This window comes from Impatiens glandulifera, chromosome 7, assembly GCF_907164915.1.
Source record: "Impatiens glandulifera chromosome 7, dImpGla2.1, whole genome shotgun sequence".
NCBI classification, from domain to species: domain Eukaryota; kingdom Viridiplantae; phylum Streptophyta; class Magnoliopsida; order Ericales; family Balsaminaceae; genus Impatiens; species Impatiens glandulifera.
The window spans coordinates 2675831-2700712 of NC_061868.1; the positions used below are offsets into that span (position 1 = coordinate 2675831).

Genomic DNA, 24882 nt, shown 5'->3' on the forward strand with positions numbered 1-24882 from the left:
ACTAGAACAATATTCTCAGAACTCGCTGAGTTCCGCTAACTTCTATTTTGGAATGCGATTAATCCCTGCAGGCTAAACACATAATCTGCAAATTTACTTAACAATTTAATTCGGCACAGAACGTCGTTTGATGGGATCGAACCTTTGGACGTGGATTGGTTAGTTGAGGGATTCACACATTTTAACTAGTTATTAATTAGTTGTTAATAAACTAAACATGAATTTAATTAGCAATTTCAATTTTATGTCATTCTTAAATATAACTAACGATTTTTAAAAGTTGAAACAAATACATTATAGTTTAGAAAATTGAATCATATAAGGGGCATTTTCGTCATGCATTTACACGATTAAACAACAAAATTTAACTTTTGTCGTTTCTTCACATCGAACACTAGACTATTATATCTTGTTCTCATGAACACTCTAGTCATTTTCCAACTCACTACACAGGTCTGGAGTTTGCACATAATCCTTAGAATTTTTTCATTTTTTAAACAAGAAAGGGTAAGGAGAAGAAATTTGAAAAAAAGAATTATATGACGCAATTTGATTGGATAAAAAAAAATCCTCCCTCCTCGCACTTTTTCTTCTTCTTCTTTTAGTCAATAACTTGATCTCACATTACATTCCCAATTTTCCTCCCAGACATTCTATCATTTGTATTTTGGAACCCATTTGAGGATTTGAGATTTTAAAAAACTGTCTCAATCAATATCATGTATGAGTGTTGATTTCTTCTAAGCACATTTAAAGGTTTGGGGATTTATTTAGAAATACAATGGCATGCATATATATGCTATAATTTGAGTCATCTTTTGGCAGTCTCTTTTGAACATATATATGACATCTATTGGGTACAAAAATGAAGCATTTGATAAACGGTTGATGACCATAGTTGGATGGAGCGGATCGGTAGATGAAACCTTCTACGACTTATATCTCTATCTTTTCTTTTATAAAATGTAAATATTATATGCAGATCATTAATTTTTTTTAATAAAACACAAATTTCAAAACCTTAACCCCTATTTTCTTAATCTAAAGAAACGAAAAAAATGTAACATTTTTATTAGATATGCAATTAATGACAAAATCAAATTTTGTCGTTTCTTCGCATGAAGCATTAATCTATATCAAGTTACATGGACACTCATAGTCATTTTCCTATTTTGGTGAAGGTATATACTCAATACATAGGACTAAGTTTACACTTGTTCCTTAGAACTTTATCACATAATCTCTATGCTCTAGTTTCTAAATTTTTCCTCTTTTAAACATATTGTATGAGTCTAATGCAACACTTTTAGGAGATACATCTTAGCATTTGTATTTTGGAACCCATTTGAAGATTACATATTTTAAGAAAAATTGTCTCAATCAATTTCATGTATGAATACTAGTATTGATGCCATCTAAAAACATCTTTTTAGAACGTTGAGTTCGCTCCTCCTTCAGAGTGCGACTAATTTTAGTATGTTAAACACATATCTCATAAACATACAAAACCAATTAACAAAACAAGCGAAATTTAGCGTCTATGTACTCGAACCCATGAACTCAAAGAAGCTGAGATATACACAGGTTATAAGATTTAATTAGAGATAAATCTCATGCATATGCACATTTGAGTCAACTCTCTGCTGTCTCTTTTGAACATATAGACCTCTATTCCATACAAAAATAGAGTATTTGATAGATGGTTGATGACTATAGCTGGATGGAACGATTGTGAAACATTCTTCGACTTATATTCTATTTATTTGTATATAAATGTAACTATATATATATATATATATATATATATATATATATATATGTAATTAATGACAGTTAAATTTTGTCGTTTCTTCGCATCGAGCATTAAGCAATTATATCTTGCTCCCATGGATACTCGTAGTCATTTTCCTATTTTTAGTGAAAATATTTGATCGATACACAGGACTCGAGTTTGACATATTCCTTAGAACTTTACGCATAATCTCTATACTCTAGTTTTTTAACTTTTTCTCTCTTAAACATATAGTGGAGTTTAATGCAACACATTTAGGAGATGCATCTTATCATTTGTATTTTGTAACACATTTGAAGATTGGAGATTTTAAGTAAATTTATCTCAATCAATTTCGTGTATCAGTGTTGATGTCTTCTAAGTACATTTAAAGGTTATATGATTTAATTAGAAATACAATCTCATGCATATGCACATTCGAACATATAGACCTCTATTCGTTACAAAAACAGAGCATTTGATAAATAGTTGATGACTATAGTTGAATAGAGTGGTTGGGTAAATGAAATATTCTGCTACTTATATTTCTACTTTTTATAAAATGTAAATATTAAATACAAATCATCCATTTTCTTAATAGAACACAAATTTCAAAATCTTAACACTATTTTCTTAATATAAAAAACGATAAAAATTAACTTTTTTTATTAGATATGCAACTAATGGAAAAGTTAAATTTTGTCGTTTCTTCGCATCGAACATTAATCTATTATATCTTGCTCACATGGACACTCATAGTCATTTTCCTTTTTTGGTGAAATTATTTGATCGATACATAGGACTCGAGTTTGCACATGTTCCTTAGAACTTTATCGTATAATATCTATACTCTAGTTTCTAAACTTTTCCTCTCTTAGACATATTGTGTGAGTCTCATGCAACGCATTTAGGAGATACATCTTAGCATTTATATTTTGGAATTACTCATTTGAAGATTGGAGATTTTAAGAAAAGTTGTCTCAATCAATTTCATGTATGAGTGTTATGTCTTCTAAACACATTTAAAGGTTATAGGATATTTGAGTCAACTCTCGGTTGTCTTTTCGGAAGTATAGACCTCTATTTGGTACAAAAATAAAGCATTTGATAATTGGTTGATGACTATAGTTGGATGAAGTGGTTTGGTAAATAATACCTTCTATCTCTGTTTTCTTTTTTTTATAAAACTTAGATATTAAATACAAATTATCCATTTTCTTAATAGAACACAACTTTCAAAACCTTAACACTATTTCTTAATATAAGGAAACGAGCAAATTTAACTTTTTTTTATTAGATATGCAACTAATGACAAAGTTAGATTTTGTCGTTTCTTCGCATTGAGCTTGAATCTATTATATCTTGCTCACATGAACACTTGTAATCATTTTCCAGCTTTGAAGAAAGTATTTGCTCAATACATATAGGACTCGAGTTTGCATATGTTCCTTGGAACTTCTAGTTTCTACGCTCTAGTTTCTAAACTTTCCCAATCTTACTAATATATATAAAGCCTTGGAGAGACATCATAGCATTTATATTTTGGAACCCATTTGAGGATTTTGAATTTTAAAAAGCTTGTCTCAATCAAATTTCATGAATAAAGTTTATGTTTTCTAAGCTAATTTAAAGTTTTGAGTATTTATTTAAAAAACATGTATAAGAATATAGAGAATTTGTAAGTAGTTAATGATGACCATTAGTTGGATGGATTGGTGGGGTAAGTGAAACTTTTTTACTTTCCTTACTAGTTAAGAAGTATTTCATTTTCTATTATTATCTATAAAATACAAAATCATTGAAGAGTGATTACACTACTTCTCATGTTAGAGATTTTATTTGATAAAAAATATTTATAAACTATATATATTATTTTTAAGATCATTGTAAAAAAATTAAATATAAGAATTAATACTAATTTAATTTTGGTTCAAAAAATGCTTACAAAACATATCGAAATCAAATGGTCGGGCTTATATGTTTTTGTTTCGAAATTTTATCTAGATAAAAAATATTTATTTAAATCTCCAATAGACAATAACTTTAAAATAAAATTGAAATTATAATTGAGGCACAAATTTCTTAGTCAAATTAACTGACCTTTTTACCAACTGCAAATTATTATTTTTATATAAAATCACAACTTATAATTAGTTAGCTTAAATTAAGCTGAACAACGACACTTTGAACAATACTACTAATAAACAAACAGTACCTTAGGCTTAACTTTAATTTGTTGATAATTAAAAGCAGAAACTTTAATTTCTAATAAATGATTCATAATATATAGAAGATTGTTTATTCTTGTTCATCGACCTTCGATTGTTTTTTGGTTTTCCTTGCTTTATCCTCGTCCGCTGAAATAAGCACATTTCTACATTTGTCGCTGCAGAACGACGATTCCCCTCTGCCAAAACAAAATTCATAATTCCATAGTATAAACTAGATAATAACCTATAATTTGATCATAATTATTTTTTATTTAATCCAAATAACCTCGTTTTGATTCAAAACATAACATAAGTTTCTTCAAATAATCTCAGATAATGAAATTTAGAGATCTTATTAAATACAAATCATCCATTTTCTTAATAGAACCAAAATTTCAAAATCCTAACCCTATTTTCTTAATCTAAATCAAACCTTCTTTGATGTTTTTTGAAAATAAAAACTTAAAGAATCAAATCTCATTTCTTTTCAATGTATTTAATCCCTCAATTTATCAATTAAAATACTAAAATACATACCTGTAAATATAGACATCTTTGCCGGTAATTCTCTTCCAACAATTGAAACAATTATTCAAAAATGAAGGAGTTGAGATTGAAATTGTCTCGATTTTGTTGAAAGTTTGGAGTTGAGATGGATCATCGGTAGTGATAGAGTCCAAAATGCTCGGACCAACTTTAGGTCCATCTATGAATCGCGGGCGGTTGCGACCAGCACCACCCGAGGTTTGAGTTTTCTTGGGCATAAGGGATTTCATGGTTTGATTAGTGAGATAACAAATGGTAGAGATTATTTTTGAACTTTCTTATGATTTGTGGTCATATTTAACAATATGAATGAGATTACTGTAATCTAAATAATTAATAATATCTTTGATTTTTTTACTCAACTTATGACTAAAATGTTACTTTTTCCTATTTTTTGTAAATCAATAAAAAATAATTCATTATTTTTTAAAATAAAATTATATGACATAATTAATTTGACATTTTTTAATAATAAAGAATTCAAAAAGGGAATTCATACATTAAAAATTTTGAAAAGAGATAAATTTATCACTTTTTTAAAAAAAATATATATTATTATAGGTTCAAAATTATATATACTTGAAATATACCATATCTAAAGGACCACGGTTTGGGGCGGAAAATATATTTACCATTCCTGTCCTGCTTCGTTTTTATTTCGAGAATTTTTTTAATACCATCCTCGTTCCGTTCGGTTTTGTTCGGTATCGGAGAATCCCCGCGGGGCACCATTAATAAAATATTTTTAAAAAATAAAAAAAAAATTATAAAATAATATTATATAAACGAATTTTTTAATATAATATATATCGTAATATATTAAAATTTTATATTATTATAAAAAAATAAACTTACAATTTTTATAAAATATAGTGAATAAATAAATATATTGGTGATTTAATATATTTAATTATGTTTATAGTGTTTGGGGCATAATCGGGATGAGATAAAGACGGGTCAGGTCGGGGGACACAAATATCATCCCCGCCCCATCCCGTTTAGTTTTGGGAGAAAATCGTCCCAAACAGGATAATTCCGTTCGATTTTCGTGGAATAGTTTCAAATTGTCATCCTTAATCTCTTTAGTTACAATATTTTCTAGTAGAAATTCAATTATTATTAATGTTAATAATTGGTCCTCAATCAAATGTTATCTATCAAGCATGTAAATTGATTAGCCTTCACGCATGCAATTTGATTAGGTTTTTGTTTGAAAATTTTCATTCAGTAAATAACTACTTTTGTCAAAATATTTTGTAAATATTTTTTATTATTATTACAAAATTCTTACCTACTTTTTCATTAAATAAAAGTACAAGTTATTATTTTATTATAAATACTTTTGTGTCTTTTATATGAAATGCAGTTAATAAGAATAAATATATTAAGTGCATGGTCGCCTCGAGAATTGGGTTTGACCGGTCTTTCCTTAAAAAAATATGATTTTTTTTTTTACTATTTTGAGTTAAAAAATTTATTTTTTTAATGAAATTAGTTTAGTTACAAGGTAGGAATATGATACAGAATTAAAAAAAAATTACCATAAAAATGAAAAAAATATGATAATATTTTTAATTTTATTTTTAATTGTTTTAAGTTTATGAGCGAGTTAACTCACAATCTGACTCAAATATTCATTTATTCTTACATATATATTCAAATTAACCGTAACTCTCAACCAGAACAGTTTAAAAATTAAGCATAATTTTATATATTTATATATATATATATATATATATATATATATATATATATTAGAATAATAACAAAATAAATATTATAATTTTTCATTCTAAACTATTAAACTATACATTTTTATGTTAATTTTTTTTAAGTGAGCTGGTGAGGATTACCGGTGGATTACCGGTGATGATGACTTATAGGCATGATTAAGCATTATGATTACTTATATGCCTAAGCTAATTTTTTTAAATATGTATTAGATAAAACATCAAAGATATATTTATTTTAGTAAGAATACATCAAATTTATATTTGTCTCAATATTTTAAAAATAATAATATTTTTCTATATAACTTATTTCTGCGACTTCAGATTTCCTTCTTGAACTAGTTTTCTTAACCTATGTCTCATTGTGTAGAGTTACCGGTGGATTACCGGGTGATGATGACTTATAGGCATGATTAAGCATTATGATTACTTATATGCCTAAGCTAATTTTTTTAAATATGTATTAGATAAAACATCAAAGATATATTTATTTTAGTAAGAATACATCAAATTTATATTTGTCTCAATATTTTAAAAATAATAATATTTTTCTATATAACTTATTTCCGCGACTTCAGATTTCCTTCTTGAACTAGTTTTCTTAACCTATGTCTCATTGTGTAGAGTTACCGGTGGATTACCGGTGATGATGACTTATAGGCATGATTAAGCATTATGATTACTTATATGCCTAAGCTAATTTTTTTAAATATGTATTAGATAAAACATCAAAGATATATTTATTTTAGTAAGAATACATCAAATTTATATTTGTCTCAATATTTTAAAAATAATAATATTTTTCTATATAACTTATTTCCGCGACTTCAGATTTCCTTCTTGAACTAGTTTTCTTAACCTATGTCTCATTGTGTAGAGTTTTTTGAATCTCCACTTGGTAAAAACCTCGTTCAAACACGGTTAAAAACTAAAAAAAATAAATGAGTGAAGCTAGAGTTTTTAGATATTCGGCTCGATAGCTCGCGAAATATTCGTTTAGAAGATGGTTAATGAGCTTGCAAACATTTCGTTTAGAAGTTCGTAAAAATGTCCGTTTAGAGGCTCGTTTATGGGCTCACAAACATATTCGTTTAGAGACTCGTTTAATGTTATGTAATATAATAATATTTATTAATAAATTAATATTAATATAACGTGAAACATTATTATGTAAACGAGCTCAAACTAGTCGAACTCGACCAGCCCGTGAACCCAACTAAATGTGAACCCAACTAAATAAAGGTGAATCTGTGGTCACAACCACCTAATTTTTTTATTGTATAAATTAACTAAAATATTCTTGTTTTAGGGATATGCAAAATGGGGTCGGGCTCTAATACTTGACTGTTCACGAGTTAACTCGGTATTTTTCAAACTCACACCTCAAATCGTTAAAAAGATGGCGGGAAATTATTTCTAGGGTTGTCTAAAGCGGATTTCGGCATCCGCAGCGATCAATTGGTCGGCAAGTCGGAAACTTTAGAGTAAGATGCCGACTTACAAGATCAGGGGAATCGATGTCGATTTCCCGTTTGAAGCTTATGATTGCCAGCTTGTTTACATGGAGAAAGTTATTCAATCCCTTCAAGAAGTATGTTATCAGTTTTAATCACTGTTTTTAGTCCTCAAATCATTGTTATTGAAAATGATAGTATGTTGAAGTTTATTTATATCCGATCATGGGCACTTTAATTCTCATATTCAGAGTCTTGCAAATTCACTAGCTTGTGTATGCCAAATGCAGAAACGTAATGCGCTGTTGGAGAGTCCTACTGGAACAGGAAAGACTTTGTGTCTTCTTTGTGCTACATTGGCTTGGAGGAAAAGTTTGGGTCCATTCTCTTCTGGCAGAAGTAAAAAAGTAGGCCATGATGATGACCCATCATCACAATCTGATTCTGGTCTTCCTACAATAGTATATACATCACGTACTCACAGTCAGCTTCATCAAGTAATTCAAGAATTGAAGTGTTCAAGTTACAGGTTAGGCTGAACATATTTGTGATTGCACAGTTCATGTGTAATTGAAGCTGATAACCAATGTTTATTTTTTCAGTATAATCTCTTTAACTTCAATGAATACTTACATTTGATCAGTTATATCTTGTGCATCTCAATGTGAAATTTTTTATGTTTCTTTTGATTCTGTCTTTCAAGTTTCAACTAGCGATCTTGTCGAGATTATATGTTTGTTGTTGTTTTGGAAGGACTTTCCCAGTCATTACTAATAACTGGGAAGAAGATGTATTTTCCTATTTGTTGTCCTTGACTGTGTGGTTATTGGAATATGCAATAAAGAGAAGTAGTTCTATCTTTATTGATATGTTTATGTGGTCGCCTGCTTCTACTTAGTCTGATATTCATACTTCATGTGCTTTCTGGATGTACCGACGAGATATGCTGCAATATATAAAGCTCATAGAAAAAGAAGGTATATTGCACCAGGATGTTGGCTTAGAAATGTACTTAAAATGCTTATTTTGGTGGATGTTGCTTGCCTATGTTTGGAAATAGTAAAGAAACCTGCGGACAAGCTTTTGCCACTGAATACTATGAGGGGTTAAATTGTTTCTTAGTTTGAGCAGTGACCACTAGGTCAACATGTAGTGATCGCCCCACCAGGAAGAATCAGCTTGATGTGTATTAACTAATCTTGTTTGAATGATGTACTTTTGGAGTATTTTCATGCATCTATTGTTTTAAGTAACATAGACAATGACTTGTAAAGTTACTGAAATGTTCTTTCTACTTATTTGGCTCGTTAGTTCAATTTTTTTTACTTGTACTATGCAGGCCAAAGATGGTAGTGTTGGGATCACGCGAGCAGTTGTGCATTCATGAACAAGTGAGCTTACTGCGAGGAAAAGCTCAGACAAATGCTTGCCATTTGCTATGTAGGAGGCGCCTTAAGCGTTTCTGTTCACATTTTTCACGTGTCACAGGTGAATTATTATAATACCAGATCATCTAACTTTCAAAACTATGCACACAGATAGATTGTTGATCATAAGGTATCAGCTTTAAAAATGTGGAGGCGGTTAAGAGATGCATTATGTTACTTGTTTTATGTTTCCTCTAATTTTTTTTTCTCTGACTTCATTTCCTTTGTAATTTCTTCTGTAGATTTTATTAAGGAAAACCCTGGCCTTGGCGATGAGCCTGTTGACATAGAGGATCTGGTTAATATTGGAAAAAGCTGTGGGCCGTAAGTTCTTCATATGTTCTTACTGCCTTTGTCTACAGTTCATTTCAACTTTATCACTGCCTTCTCCTTCTTTCTCTGTGTGTGTAGAGTTTGGGGGTGGGGGGAAGCTTTCATTGCCTTTTTTGTTTATGGTTATAATTCTCACGTTCCACCCTTGTATGTAGATGCCCATATTATGTATCTCGGGAACTGCACAAGGGTGCTGACATCTTGTTTGCACCATATAACTATCTCATTGACCGGGGAAACAGAAAGACTATTAGTGTTAACTGGAACAACAGCATACTGATATTCGATGAAGCTCACAACTTGGTAAGAAGTGACACTTTGAGATTATCTTTGCTCATGTTTTTTGTTTTATCCTCTACACTTCTTCATTATGATATTCTGACATATTCTCCCTGTACACACAGAGAGAGAGAGAGAGAGTTTCCCATTACACATTTTTTCTTTATACCCATTCTTGAGGCCTCTCTAAATTGTATTGCAGAAGATAGAGCCTCAATGATTTCATTTATAAATTTATTTTGTTGCTTAAAAATAAACAACAATCTCTTCAATATCTCATGAACTGCAGGAAAGCTTGTGTGCAGATGCAGCATCTTTTGAACTTCCATCTACTCTTCTGACTGCTTGCATTTCGGAAGCAAAAAGTTGCATGGACCTTTCTACTAAAAGGAGGGACATATCAAATGATAAATCGTGTGATCCTGAAAACTTTGCTATTCTCAAAGGTAAATGAACGGATTTATGAAGATAAAGTATGGCCTTTGGATGGGTTCATGATGATCTTGCGGGACCTAACCTCAAGTGGCCTTTGAAAATTATTTTCTTAGTCACTTATTCTGTAGTCAGCACCAGCTTGTTTCTAACTCTTGGATCAACTTTTTGTGTTGCTATTTCTTACAGCCCTTCTTTTAAAGCTTGAGAAGCGGATTTCTGAAGTACCTATTGTCTCCAAAGAATTTGGTTTTACAAAGCCTGGGCCATATATTTATGAGTTTCTTGATGACCTAAACATTACAGAAACGACTGCCAATAAGGTCATTGACATCATAGAAGAAGCTGCTCTTCTTCTTGAGGAAGGTAATGTTTGATCTTAAGAAACTGGCATCCACTTGTTTCTTGAAATTATTTGATATGGGGTAGTATGCATGATTATTTCAGAAGATGCCTTACTGATTAATATACCTCTCTCCTATTTTGGGGTGAGGTTTAAGGGAAGTGCACAAATATTTTAACTAAAACCCTTGAAAAAAATGATATTGGGATTGAGATTGGGATTGATGAAAGAGAAGAATGAGATTGTAATGTTAGAAAAAAAGTGATTGCATTAACCCATTGGGACGGTCACTTAGGAATAATGAGTTCAGAAAATGGTACAAGGAATATATAATTACATTTCCATTGTAATCAAATGTACAATTGTTAGTATTATCTCTTACATTCATCCTTTGTCTTCTATTAATCTATCTCACTTTTACATTCGTATACTTCTTGCAGAAGCAGGTTCCAGTAATAATGGAGCGCCACAAAAGATAAAGGGGATTACATGCAGATTGGAAAGTATGGGTGACATTCTTAGGATAATTTTCAGGGACCAGGGCACCTCTCATGCTCAGTATTATCGTGTAAGGAAAGAAGTATTTTACTACCTTCTCATCTGAGCAGGATTATGACATCTTTTGGGTTGTTCTTTGGTATTTCCAGCTTGTTGTCTTGATGACAGTAAATGTATACTTCTTTCTGGCTTTGTAGGTTCATGTTCGGGAAGTTGAGTCGAGTGCTACATCTACTTTTGTAGGTAAACACAGTTGGAAATAAATACATAAATTTAGCGCTTCTTCTACTTGTTTCTTAAACCTATATATACTTTGATAAAAAATAATAATATTTAGCTGTCTGAATAGATCACCAAACTGCTAAAAAAAACTGGAGAGTGTTTTTGACATCCCTTTCTTAATTGTGTTCCTGAGTCAAGCTTCACTAACTTATCCAATGGTTCTTGACTGGCTGATTCCTCCTGCACTAACAATAAAGTGAATCACATCATTTGATTTTCTCGAGATGATATTTAGGAGACCAATCAATGACCTCTGTAGCTACAACCATTTTGCATGCATTATTCAAAATAGATGATCTTCAACTTACTATTTGGGCCATGTTCCTAAATAAGGTGGTGTAGTAGTTCATTAAAGCCTCTCCATTGAAAAATTCTGCTTGACATGTTGTGAAGAAGCTGATGTTTGGTTAAAGAGTTGAGTCCCTAAAAAATCGAACTTATGGAAAGAAAATTGCAGAAATTAATAGAGAAATCATTACTCATATATGCCATTAACATGTGTTTATACACATACATGCAAAATATTTATTTTATTGATTGATGATATAGGTAAGACCTCTAGAACGCTTAGCTGGTGGTGTTTCAATCCTGGAATTGCTATGGAGGAATTTGCCAAACTTGGTGTTGGATCTATTATTTTGACATCGGGCACATTGTCTCCCATGGATTCCTTCGCTCAGGAGTTTAAGCTGTAAAGCAGTTAACTTTTGTTGTTCTCACTTATTAGTTGGTCCAATCATGACTTCCTAAGCGATATTGATTGCATTTCCTCTTCTATGTTTCATTGTGTGCAGTGAATTTCCTATTCGTTTGGAAAATCCTCATGTTATATCTTCCAATCAGTTATGGGCTGGAGTAGTATCAACAGGTCCTTCTGGGTACCCATTCAACTCATCATACCGATGTCGTGATTCCATAGAGTACAAGCAGGAGCTTGGAAATGCCATTGGTATGGTTGCAATTGTTTGTGGTTCTTAATGATCAATATTATTACAGTTAGTAGGGTTGGGGTTAGTACAATTAGCAATTTCGTCCCTGAAATTTATAATTATGGTGTTTACTTTTACCGAGTTTGTTAGACAGTTGTTAGGACAGTTATAATCTGATATTAAATAAAATCTCTATTGTTATAAATAGAGATAGTTAGGCATAAGAAATCTTTCAAATGATGTATGAAAAATTTGATATTGGCCCCTCAACTCCAATTCTCTATTAGCTCTATCTCCCTGAATTTCTCTAATATACACAATGACCACTTGCGTTTTGTAATTACACTACCCATAATTAGAATGGGTAATATGAGTTGAGTAAAAGGAGTTGGGTTATACCCACCCATTGTTCACCCCCACCCCAGCATACAAATATAAAAAAAGAATAGACTTGCCTATCAGTCTTATAGCTATCAAACAGCACAAGTCATTCCTCTTCTTGCATCATAAATGATTTCCTCCAATATATATTCCTTCTGGAAGAAAACAAACTTGAGCTCCATGGTTTTGCTGTCTTACCTATAAACGAAAAGGAACAACTAAAAAATATATTAGTTATCTTCATCTCATTTTCTTTCACATCCTGCACAATCCTCGATGCCCAAAAAGAAAGGAAAATGAATTCATACAGTATAGTTGCATCAATAGCTACAATTGCAGTATTTGTAGGTAGACTTTAAAGAACAAAAATAAAAACAAGGGAATCATGTCAGCTTTCCGCTCCTGTTGCTTAGTCCTTTTGCATGTTACCTTGTACTGAAATTTGACAATTTGATGACTTTTGCATTTTCTTACTTTCGTGTTTCAGTGAATTTTGCTCGAATTGTGCCAGATGGTTTGCTTGTATTTTTCCCCTCATACTATCTAATGGACCAGTGTATTGGATATTGGAAGAGTATGGTAAGACTCCGAAGCAAATTAAAGGTGGTCTGAGGTTTGTTAACAATTAAAAACTTGATCTTCTTGTTTGCAGGAGAACAAAAGCTCTACTAATTCAACCACTATCTGGGAAAGAATATGCCATCATAAGCAGGCTGTTGTTGAACCTAGAGAATCATCACTTTTTCCTTCATCAATGGCTGTTAGTTGGTCAAAATAATTTTGATTCACGCTCTTCCATATTTCCATGTCTTTCAGCTTCATTCTTTTGTTTGCAGGACTACAGGGATAAGTTGAAGGACAGAACTTCTGGTGCAGTATTCTTTGCAGTTTGCCGTGGCAAGGTGTGATTTTTAAAGCTTGAATATAATCATTGAGCATCTATTGCATCATGGCATATGCATTTACCTTTTCTATTACATCCTCCAAAGTTGACTGCACCTTTTAACATCTCAACATGATATCTGTCGGTCTGAGATGTTCTGCTTTACTCTTAATCATGTTGGTGTAGTAAATGTCTTCAGCTCATAATCATGTCTGATACAAAGTAATTCATTAGGTAAGTGAAGGATTAGATTTTGCAGATCATGCCGGGAGAGCTGTGGTTGTTACTGGTATGCCATTTGCCACAAGGACTGACCCAAAGGTTTTATCTCTCATTTCTTCTCTTGCCTTCCATTATGTGTTTGGGTTAGTTTGAAGTCATCAGATACTTATACTTTCAAAGTAAACAAACTGAAAAGCTTTGATTGTCTAGTGATACACACTCCTTTAGTTTTGAACATTGTATGTGCCAAAGTGATGGATATTTGAAGGGCATGTTTATCTTATTTGACCTTGAATGATTAGTATATAAAACATTCCCATGCCTACAGAATCATTGATAATGCAGGCCTACTTGTTATATAGACTCGCAAGATCATTTTTTGGCTATAGTGTTTTAAAATTTATCTTCTGTTTTTGGTTGTAAAGAAATGCTTATGAAGCAGTTTCTCTTCAAATATAGCCATTTGAAAAATACTTGTCTTTTGTATTTATGGGTCTACAAAGAAGAACATATAGTTAATCTGATACGAGATCATTATTAGAGTTTACATGAGCCCATCCGGAGACGACACATGACTGGAAGATATGTAGAATTAGAATAGGATAATAAAGTTCTTTTAGTAGATAAATATATATACTTAAATAGGATCCTTATTAGATTAGTTAGAGTTTATTTGAATTTCAATAGCTACTATTATATATGTGTGTAGATTGTCATTAGTTGGTATATGATCAGATTCCTCAAGGAAATTCTCAATGTTCTCATCACTTTCTCATATATCTTCGACCAGAAATCAATCTCTATCCATTATTATATTAGCCTTTATTTGCTTTGAATTCCTGTACCCTGTTGTGTGAATCTTTACCAACAATTCTTATTCTTTTACTCAACATTTGTTGCTAGTTCTCCTAATTTCCATTGCATTTGACAGGTTCGCCTAAAAAGAGAGTACTTGGACAGATATGAAAGGCCACAAGAAATAGGATGCAAGGTATCCAGCTATTTCCCTAAGACTATCTATTGTATTGGCTGAAATTCATTTCTATTAACTTGCAATAAAACTGATTGCAGGGTTTGACAGGAGAAGAGTGGTACAATCAACAAGCTGCACGTGCAGTAAATCAAGCTGTTGGTCGTGTCATTCGTCATCGGCATGATTATGGTGCCATTATATTTTGTGATGAAAGGTACACAGCTTTTATTCTAATTTACTGCTCCAAAACAGAAAGAAGCCATAGATTGAACTGCATTATATTTTATTTATTTTTGGTCGTGTCATACTAATGACTTCTATAGATATTACCAATTATTTTAGGTACACCAAACTTTAAAAATTTCTCATTATTTTTGCATTAGATTAAGGTATTGGTAATGAATTCTTCAAATTTATGAATGACTTATTTTAGGTTTTCACCCCACCAGAGTGGTCTGGTGGAAATAGTGGACTTAAGAGACCAAAATGTCACAGGTTCGATTCCTACCGGAAGCGCTTTGAATGGAAACGAAGAGACATGCCAGTGGGGTGTCATGCTAGTTTTCCTTAATTCAAAAAAATCTTAGTTTAGGTTTACATAAAACCCTTCTGAAGTTGACTCTTTTCAGAGTATCAGCACTTCAATACACTATAGGCTGTTTTGTTAAAAAAAAAAATCACGTTGATCATGAACCTGAAAAATCTATGTTTATGTTTCCCAAAATATCATGTAAAAATTATCTGATCATGATAAAAGAAAATAATACGATCATGATTGAGAAAAACGATCTCTAGACCAAGTGAAATAAAAAATTACACTTTAATTTGATATACAAAATAATTTGTATACCAAATGAATCAACAAACACCACACTATAGTCTGGAATTCTGGATCATGATCTAGAAACTAATCTGATCTTCATCCAAAAAAATATTATATCAAAGCAAAAAAGTCACTAGTTTCCAAATAGGCTTAAGTAGTTTGATTTCAAAATGTAACTTCTGTCAGTAAATCATTTTAAGCACATTACCCATTAAATTTTACATGGAGTTTCTTTTGCAGATGATAGACGATAAAGTCACATTTTGGGTGTCTCTTTTGTTTACATCACCTACTATTACTATTCTTTATTTTTCTTTTATTCGGGTGTCGTTACATTTACTTTACTTCACAGTATTATTTACTTACTTGTTTTAGTCATGTTTCGTCATAAACAGATTTGCACATCCAAGTCGTCAATCCCAGATCTCATTGTGGATACAGCCCAATGTGAAGGTGCATTCCCCTTCCCCAAACCATTTTGTTTATCACCTATTTTCTATTCTTAACATTTCAAACTCAGACATCTTACTCATCATGCAGTGTCACGCCAAATTTGGAGATGTAGTCTTTACACTGACAAGGTTCTTCCGTGATAAAGGAGGAAAACATAACTCTACGAAGTTGGAGCTAGCACAAATTAAAGACCAAGGTTTCTTTTTCATAATAAAGAACTTGTGTTCAAATTTTTGAGAATTTATTTGTTGCTTTGTCACAGTAAATAGAGATATACACACCATAAGAATTGTGTACTAGCAAGTAGGGGATAAAGGCTTTTATGACTTGGTATATAAACCTAGTTGTTAGGGTTGGTATGTCTGATGTGGATGATGTAGAAGAAGAATCTGTATTCTCACCTCCCTTCTCTAAGTCTCTCCCCCCCTCTTTCTATCATAGCTCATCCCCTTAAATTGTAAACCCTAATTTCTACCCCGCTATAACAGTATAATATTATAAGTGTTACATTGGTATTAGAGCAATCATCCTCTGACTGTGGAAACTTCACCAACATTCTATTCTATGAAAAATAAGCGAGGTCAACAAAGAAAATGGAAGAAATGTTGCCATAGACAGAAATGGATTCATTCTGAATTATTATCCAAATTGTATACCAATGTAATAGAACTAGGTTTATAAGAGAAATGAGACGAGAAACAGTTTGTCTTTCATCATACATCTGATACATTTACCCTAGCTACTCCTATTTATAAAAGAACTAACAATATGTAATTAACTATAGTATTATACTAATGGGCTATGTTGGGACTATTACATTAGCCACATCAACATTTATGTCCGTTCCTTTGAACAACATATAACCAACAAGCTTCATCTTCTTTGTTAATATTTCGTTTGTCCTTATACCCGAATGGATTTCTACGTAAACATGAAAGAAGATGATTGTTTTTCACTACTTACATGTTTCATTTGTATAACAATTAATTGATAATGAATTTTTTGGTGACACTACATCTTTAATTGAACATTCTACATCTGCAGGAACACCAAAAAGATTACAGTCTAGCCAACCCAATGACCTCCATCTAGCAAGCCTTCTTGCCCCCCTGGTAACTGCTTAGTTATTGATAGACGCCTTAATGAACATAGAAGATTTTTTAAAATTATTTTCAGCTGTTGGTTTTGGTCATATACTTCTGCAGACAGCACAATTAGATCCAAACACCTCAACTAAGCTATCATCTGGATGTGATGCCAAAAAACGAAGCAGCTTTGCTCGCCTGGCAGATGTCCTTCCTGCTAACCGCTCATCTCTGACTTCCAATAGCCATAAGAAGAAGCTCTCCGTGAAAGCTTCAAGCGATTTGTTAGCTTGTGGGTTGAAAAGCACCCAGAGTATGGACTCTAACATAATCGATTTAGCCAGTGATTCTTCCATTTATGAGGAAAGAAGTCAAGAAATAATAGGTGCTTCATTTTCTTCGAAGAAGCTTAAATTAGAATCTGATCCAGCAATGAATTGTGTAAGTTCTATTGCATCCTGCTCTTTTTTTGGAAGCATCAACTTACAGCTTTCTCGTGCAATTTTGATTTGTGGAAAGCCACTAATTAGGAAAATTTTCCCCATCTATGTTGCAGAATGATGTTATGAATGCAAATAAGAGGATTGATGTCCGTTCTACTTCTGGCCCTTCATGTCAAGAGGATGGAAAGGGATCCACTTTCCTTGCACAGGTTGAGAATATGTTCTCTTGAAATTTACTGTTTCACTTAATCTATACCATTAATAAAGGGAGCAACAAACTCGTAGAGTAGCTCAAGTGGTAAGAATTTTGAACTTAAGAGGTTGAGGTCTCAAATTCGATTGCTATTAAAAACACATTGATTAAAGTAAAGGGATTATTGCAGTGAGATGTTATGTTAGCCTTCTCTAGGAAAATAAATCTTACAAAATGAAGCCCAAGTAATGTTTGCTTAGTTGCACAGGAAGCACATAAATGCTTTTGTGTATTTATTTGTCATATTTCAACATTTAAACACAAGTTTTAGACACTTTATTATTTAATATTAATTTTCAACCTTATTCATAAAAAAAGTAGTGTCTATCATTGGTAACAATCCTCGAGCCTAATTCATAGATAAATACTATTTTGAAGATGCAAATGCATATGCCTCTTGTAGATAGAGATATTCATGAATTGAAAGAGTTGAATATCTTGATATATATTAAATTGGTTAGCTAGAATATGTTAGTATTCGAGTTTGATCCTGAATTATGCTGTGCTTAATAGGTTCAAGCTTGAACTCGTCTGCTTTTAAGTCAATCAATAATTTCTTTAGAAAATCTTATAGTATCCTACATGTTAATAGACCCACCATGGGTAGTTGAGATGATATTAGGCTTGGATTAAGGGACTTACCACCATGAAGTAATATTCTTTTGCCATTATTAATATAATGCAAAGAACATATTTTCATATTTTAGCTGAATACTCCATATATCAATTAAAGCTCTTTTAAGGATTTGAGTTCAGTTTGATAAGTTTTGAATTTGATCACTTGTTTATCGAACTCGAGTTCAAACTGCTAGATAAGACCTTGATGCTTGAAAATCTCTATTGTGCTAGTTTCATACAAGGTATTTGTCTGACATACATATATATTATTTACTTAGGAATCTTCTCACATCGCCAAATGCGTAGGTCTCATTAAAACAATTAAAGAAACAGAGGCGAGAGGCCAAGAGAAATCGAGAAAGTGACATAAAAACCTTTTTTTTCATAAATGTTTTGCATAATTGAAACAAAAACATAAGTCTCCTATATATGATAGGGTAATTATAATTCTACTATAATTTGAGTATTAAATATAATTATCCCAACCACTAACTAATTAAAATAAATAACTAATTATCTATTACTTTTAATTTGCTGTTCATGTGTCATTGGAACCTTTGAAACCCTAATCTTTGTCTCGTATCATATTTCTAGGGAACTTGTTTTAGTCTTCACTATCCTCTCTTATACAGAATTTTGCAGTGTTTTTTTTGCCAAAAGTGACAATAGATGCCAGCAACATGTCTTTGTTGCTATAGTGATGTATCAATTAAACGGAATCAATCTAAAGAAGGCTAATTCTAGGTTTTTAGATATTAATTCTTAAAATAGTATCTTTTTCAAGTATAGTTAATGTTGTGCTAGCCTCTTCGAGACAAAACTATTGTTTGTTCATCTTTGCCTAGAAAAAAAGTCCCTTCCAATTGATTGGTATTTCACGAATATCATTTGGAGTTAACAGGTGCAAGCAAAGCTTAATGGCGATGAATACAAAGATTTTGTGGATTCCATGAAGGCACTGAAGTCTAAAACAATGAACATTAGCACGGTTTTGCAGTCCATTGCAACATTATTCTCTCATCCTGATCGGCTTCCTCTTCTTCGAAGGCAAGAGTCTCCCCACTAATCCTAACAGTAGAGATTTTCTTGAAAAAATTAATTTAGTTCTTGATATTAGCTAACTGAAGTTTGATTATTTTATTTATTCGACAGATTCAAAGATTTTATACCTTCAAAGTATCATGCCTTGTACGAAGAGATATTAAGTCAAACCAAGGTGGTTAGTTTATAACAAGTGAGACAGTTGGTTTTCGAAGAAAAAAAATGGTTAGTCGAGGATAACCGGCTGTAAGAGTAAGGCACTCTTTTTGCCCTAGTTTCTTTGGATTTTAGAATTGAAGTGTAGGTTTCAGTAATCCCTCTAATTTTAAATTATGGGAATTGTAGGTTATTTTGTAAGCTGATTTGTCGAAAGATCTAATACTGAAGCTGATTTGTCGGAAGGATCCAACCCTATGAGGCAAGATTCTTTATTCTATAGGTTATTGGGAAACCCCAAAATAAGTCAATTCTTCTAAAAAAACATGCATTATTGTTATATCTGATAATTTAGAATTCATGAATAATAGATCTTGTATAAATTATATTTTATATACATCTTTCTTTAAATTCACAAAATTAGAATCATAAATGATAACCCATTAGGGTTATCCAAGTGACAAGATTTGATGATTTTGTGTTACCTTTCTAATTTCAAAAGAAGAAAAAAAATATAAGAAAAAGGTGTTTTATCGGTTCAAATGGATAAGTCTATTTGTGAGATATTTGTGAGAGTTTGTTTTCTTTGAGGATTCTATAGTATTATTAAGAAATCTTGAATTAAATTACTTTTTTCTTTTCAAATAAAGATAATATTATATTAAAGCAATTTTTTGGAATTAAAATTGTAATTAGCATTTATTATTATAAATCAAATATAATTTGAGTGTCTATTTTATATTTTAATTAAAAGATTGTATATAATAAAAAATATGATACTATTCTATTATTTATTACACATTATCTAATATCACATTACTTTAAAATACTTAAAACTCATTTATTTTTTTTAAAAAAAAATTGTTATTAATGAGTTATTTCTTATGTTTTGTTACTCTATTTGTGTGTTAACAAATAAATTAAATTTTACTTGATTATTGTGTTGGCCCATTCCAAGTATAACATATCAATTATAATTTGTGCCGTGACAGTGTTTAACAATGCGATAACGAGAATGTCGTGTTTTTCTATTGTGACGGCCCAATATACTTTAATATAAAAATTATCAATCATAATTTTAATATCCGATTATTTTTAATTTTATTATATGTTTCTTATAAATATGAATTACATAATAAGTAAATAAATATAATAAGTTTTTTCTTTATCATTATCCTCTCCATTTACACCCATTCCTACAGTCCTCCCTCTTCATCTCTCCATATCAACCTTTTTAACACTATAATTTTTTCTTCTCTTCCATAATTACATAATTTCTGGCACACATTCAACACATGTATACATAAACAATTAAACATTATCATAAATAGTTTTAACAATAAACCACAATATAACATTATTTGCAGGGACGAAGCTAGGATTTCAAGTAATAGATTATAACACGATTATCCGTGTTAAAATCATTTTCACAAAAACTAATATAACACGATTTTTTTTTTAATATTTCATTAGATATTAAAAAATATGAATTGTTTAATCAAAACGAAACGAAACATAACATTAAAAAAATAAAAAATTCTAAAAAAAGAAAAATAAATATCTTAGACTAAATATAAAAAAAAAAATGACATTAATATTGAAGTTGAAATTTACGATTTTTTAAAATATAATAGTCATCGATAATTGAATCGTATCTATACTTGAAACAAATTCCCTCTCAATATAGATATATATAGCTTATTTGTAGCTTATTTGTGGGTAATTAAATTTAATTAGGATTGAATCCTTTTAATTAGGAAGTAATAGATTATATATTATTGGTAGGAAATTAATTTAATTAGGAATAAATTATTAATAAGTTATTTCATGTATTTGCTACTCTATTGGTATCTTATAATGTGTCGTGATTGTGCTCAACAATTTGATATCGAGTGTCGTGTTTTTCGGTTGTGACAGTTCAATGTACTTAAATATAAAATTCGGAAATCGAAATTATAACTCATAATAAAAATATCATAATTTTGATTATTCACTAAAACACTGTATCTTAAGTGTATATATATCTGATTATTTTTAATTTTATTATAAATAAGTAAAAAATATAATATGTTTTTACTATATTATTATCTCTCCATTTACACTCATTCCTACAGTCCTACATGTTCTCTATATCGAACATTTAACACTACATTTTTTCTTCTCTTCCATATTTTCACCATTTCTAACACACATTCAATATTTGTCTATTAAAGTTTTCAAATAATTTTACAAAATAAATCACAACATTTACCGCAATTTAACATTCTTCTCTTATTACGATTCAATAATATTTATTTGAATTATGACTAAATTAAAATATCCTTGTGGTTATGTCATGCCATTCATTAGTATTTATTTTCTATACTTTTATTATTATTATTATTTTTATATAATTATTCATGTCTGTTAATTACATTTGAGGAATGGACGAGCGTCTGATTATAAGGTGGTCGTTATTCTGTTCACATATTAATTCTTTTATTATATTTAAGAATCTAATAAAATATTAAAAAATAATAATTATAACAAAAAATAATTCTCTCTTACCTTTGTTTTCAACAAATATTATATAAAAAATCTATGACAATCTGCAAATTTGAAAAAATAAAAATATTTTTATATATTTTTAAAACCAAATTATTTTCACTTATAAAATTCAAACAAAATCACCAAATATTTTCATTTTAACAAATAATTATGATTAAATTATCAATTTTTAAACAAGTTTAATATATTCTTATAGATGTTGTATTGCATATGTATATGTAAAGAAATAATAAGTTTTATACCTTAAAAATAAGTTTTACTATTTTAAAAATAAAGGCTTATATATAATAAAATAAATATACAATAAAATGTTTAGTTGCTACAAATTATCCAATATAACCTGACTTTGTGTGTACGGTACCGGTGCCATTCAAGCCATGACTTTGTTTTCAAAGAAAATAAAAATAATATTTAAAGAAAACTTAGGTCAAATTATTTTTCATTACACACTAAAACTGAATTTAAATAATGTCTCAAAACATTAAAAAATATTAAGTGTCTTGAAAATTAAAATAACTAAACAAATATAATATTTTTTTTTCTTTATTATCATTTTTTCCTCTTTATAGTATAATTACACCATTTCTCATTCTTCCAATCTTACACATTTACCCATTTCTAGTAGTCAAATTACAGCTTATTCTTTTCTTCCATATTTATACAATTTCTAATAGTCACATATTTTCAACACATCTATATACATACACAATTAATCATACACACTACTTTTAACTTATAATAAAAAATTTATCAAAATTTTATTTACCCACTAAAACACAATATCTTTTTATAAATATTTGATAATTTTTAGATTTGTTATAAATTTTAATTATATAAATAAGTAAATAAATATAATATGTTTTTCTCTATTATCATCCTTCTCCATTTGCACCCATTCCTACATTCCTCCTACATATTCTTCATATCTTATTTAACACTACAGTTTCTTTTCCTCTTCCATATTTACACAATTTATAAAAGACAAAATTTTTCAACTCTTATAAATACATAAACAATTAAACATTATCATGCTTAACTAATTCACATTATTTTTACTGCCAACTTTGAAATTTTCAAATAGTTTTACACAATAAACCACAAAATTTATTGCAAATTAACATTATTCATTATTAATCTTTTGATATGATTCATTAAAGTCTATCCAAATTATGACTAGACCTAGGTATCGTGTCGGCCATAACCTATGAATGTAGTGCAAAATATCATTCTTTGCACTTGTGGTTATGTCATGCTCAATAAATTAATATTTAATCACAACACGCTCATTGGCCCGTCTAGTCGAGTAATGAGTCGTGCCCCTCGTCCTGGTTTCAGTTCACCATCTTTAACTAAATTTTTTGAGACTTATAAATCAAAGTGATACCTTAATTTTGATAATGATTATTAGCATTTTTTTTTATTAATAGTTGATTTTTATTATTTTTTCATATAATTATATAATGTTTCATGTCTGTTAGTTGTGTATTTAAGGAAGGGAAGAACATCCGCACATAAAGTGGTTACTTGCTCCTGTCAAGCATGGTAAGTCTTATTATATTTATAAATAGGATTAAAATATTAAAAAGTAATAATTATAATAAAATAAAAAATTGTATCTTACATTTTTTTTAGAGAAAAAAATATTATCTAAAAAAAATTCTATGACATGATCTGTATATTTGACAAAATACAAATATTTTTATATATATTTCCAAAATTTTATTTACACTTATCAAATGTAAACAAAATAACCTACTACTATTTTCATTTTGACAATTTTAACAAATAATTATGATTAAATATCAGTTTTTTTATATTTTAATTTAATAATTTCATGTGTATTGCATATTGTGTTCATTGGTTTGATCCTAAATGTTTACAAAGTTTTAAAAAATCTTAGATTAAATTATTTGTTCCATTTCAACAAAAAGAAAATAAAAATAATATTTAAAGAAAACTTAGGTCAATTCTTTTTCATTACACACCCAAACTGATTTTAAATGATGTCCCAAAAATTGAAAAAAAAAAAACTAAGTTTCTTGAAAATTAAAATAAGTAAATAAATATAATATGTTTTTTTTCTTTCTATATTATCACATATTTACCCATTTTGTTAGTCACATTACAGTTTATTATTCTCTTCCATGTTTATACAATTTCTAAGAGTCACATCTTTTCAACTCCTATATAAACATACACAATTAAGTATGCACACTACTTTTACCACAACCCTTACACAATTTAAATAAATTTATGAAATGAATGATCACATTTACTGTAATTTAACATTTTTTTACGGTGAATACTTATGAATTTAGTGTGATTATCATTCTTAATATATTTATGTCACGTTAATAAATTGATATTTAGGCCCGACATATCCTGATCAGATAATAGGGTGATGGAGCGTGTCTTATCGCATCAGTCAACCGTCCTAACTATAAATTTATAATAATAAATATTATTTGGTATATTATATTTTTTTATTTGACACAAATTAGGGGAAAAAAACATTTGAAAAAAATTATTATTTAAAAAAGTTCAGACATGATCCGATATACAAATAAAAAAAATTAATTTATATACTTTTCATTTTATTTATTTCACTTATCAAATGCAAACAAAATCACCCATTTTTTTATTTTGATAATTTTATAAAATAAGTATAATAAAAATATCATTTTTCAAAAAAAAAATAAAAAATTTATCATAAATGTATTGTATATTTATGTAAAGAAATGTTTAGTTTTATTTCCTTAAATAAGTCTCT

At 29.8% G+C, this 24882-nt stretch overlaps 2 protein-coding genes across 3 annotated transcripts; one reads left to right on the forward strand and one right to left on the reverse strand.

The window, feature by feature from the left end:
- Positions 1 to 4069: 4069 nt before the first annotated feature.
- Positions 4070 to 4757, reverse strand: LOC124944920 (FCS-Like Zinc finger 13-like). The gene is made up of 2 exons (XM_047485268.1): positions 4519 to 4757; positions 4070 to 4178 (listed from the first exon to the last, which is right to left on the reverse strand). The coding sequence occupies exons 1-2, from the start codon at positions 4755 to 4757 to the stop codon at positions 4070 to 4072; spliced, it is 348 nt and encodes a 115-aa protein (XP_047341224.1).
- Positions 4758 to 7688: 2931 nt separating this feature from the next.
- Positions 7689 to 19981, forward strand: LOC124909671 (regulator of telomere elongation helicase 1 homolog). Of its 2 annotated transcripts, none has more exons than XR_007096397.1 (25): positions 7689 to 7848; positions 8002 to 8240; positions 9051 to 9199; positions 9381 to 9462; positions 9627 to 9774; positions 10040 to 10196; positions 10372 to 10548; positions 10966 to 11093; positions 11221 to 11266; positions 11855 to 11996; positions 12100 to 12254; positions 13103 to 13194; positions 13268 to 13375; positions 13452 to 13517; positions 13733 to 13819; positions 14652 to 14711; positions 14792 to 14907; positions 15912 to 15969; positions 16057 to 16165; positions 17014 to 17081; positions 17175 to 17495; positions 17611 to 17706; positions 19270 to 19415; positions 19521 to 19661; positions 19755 to 19981. XR_007096397.1 is itself a non-coding variant. In XM_047450328.1 (25 exons), the coding sequence occupies exons 1-24, from the start codon at positions 7747 to 7749 to the stop codon at positions 19597 to 19599; spliced, it is 2931 nt and encodes a 976-aa protein (XP_047306284.1). In that variant the 5' UTR covers positions 7689 to 7746; the 3' UTR covers positions 19600 to 19634; positions 19755 to 19981. The 2 variants fall into 2 exon arrangements, 1 of the variants encoding a protein (XP_047306284.1); XM_047450328.1 differs by having other exon boundaries at positions 19521 to 19634.
- Positions 19982 to 24882: the final 4901 nt, after the last annotated feature.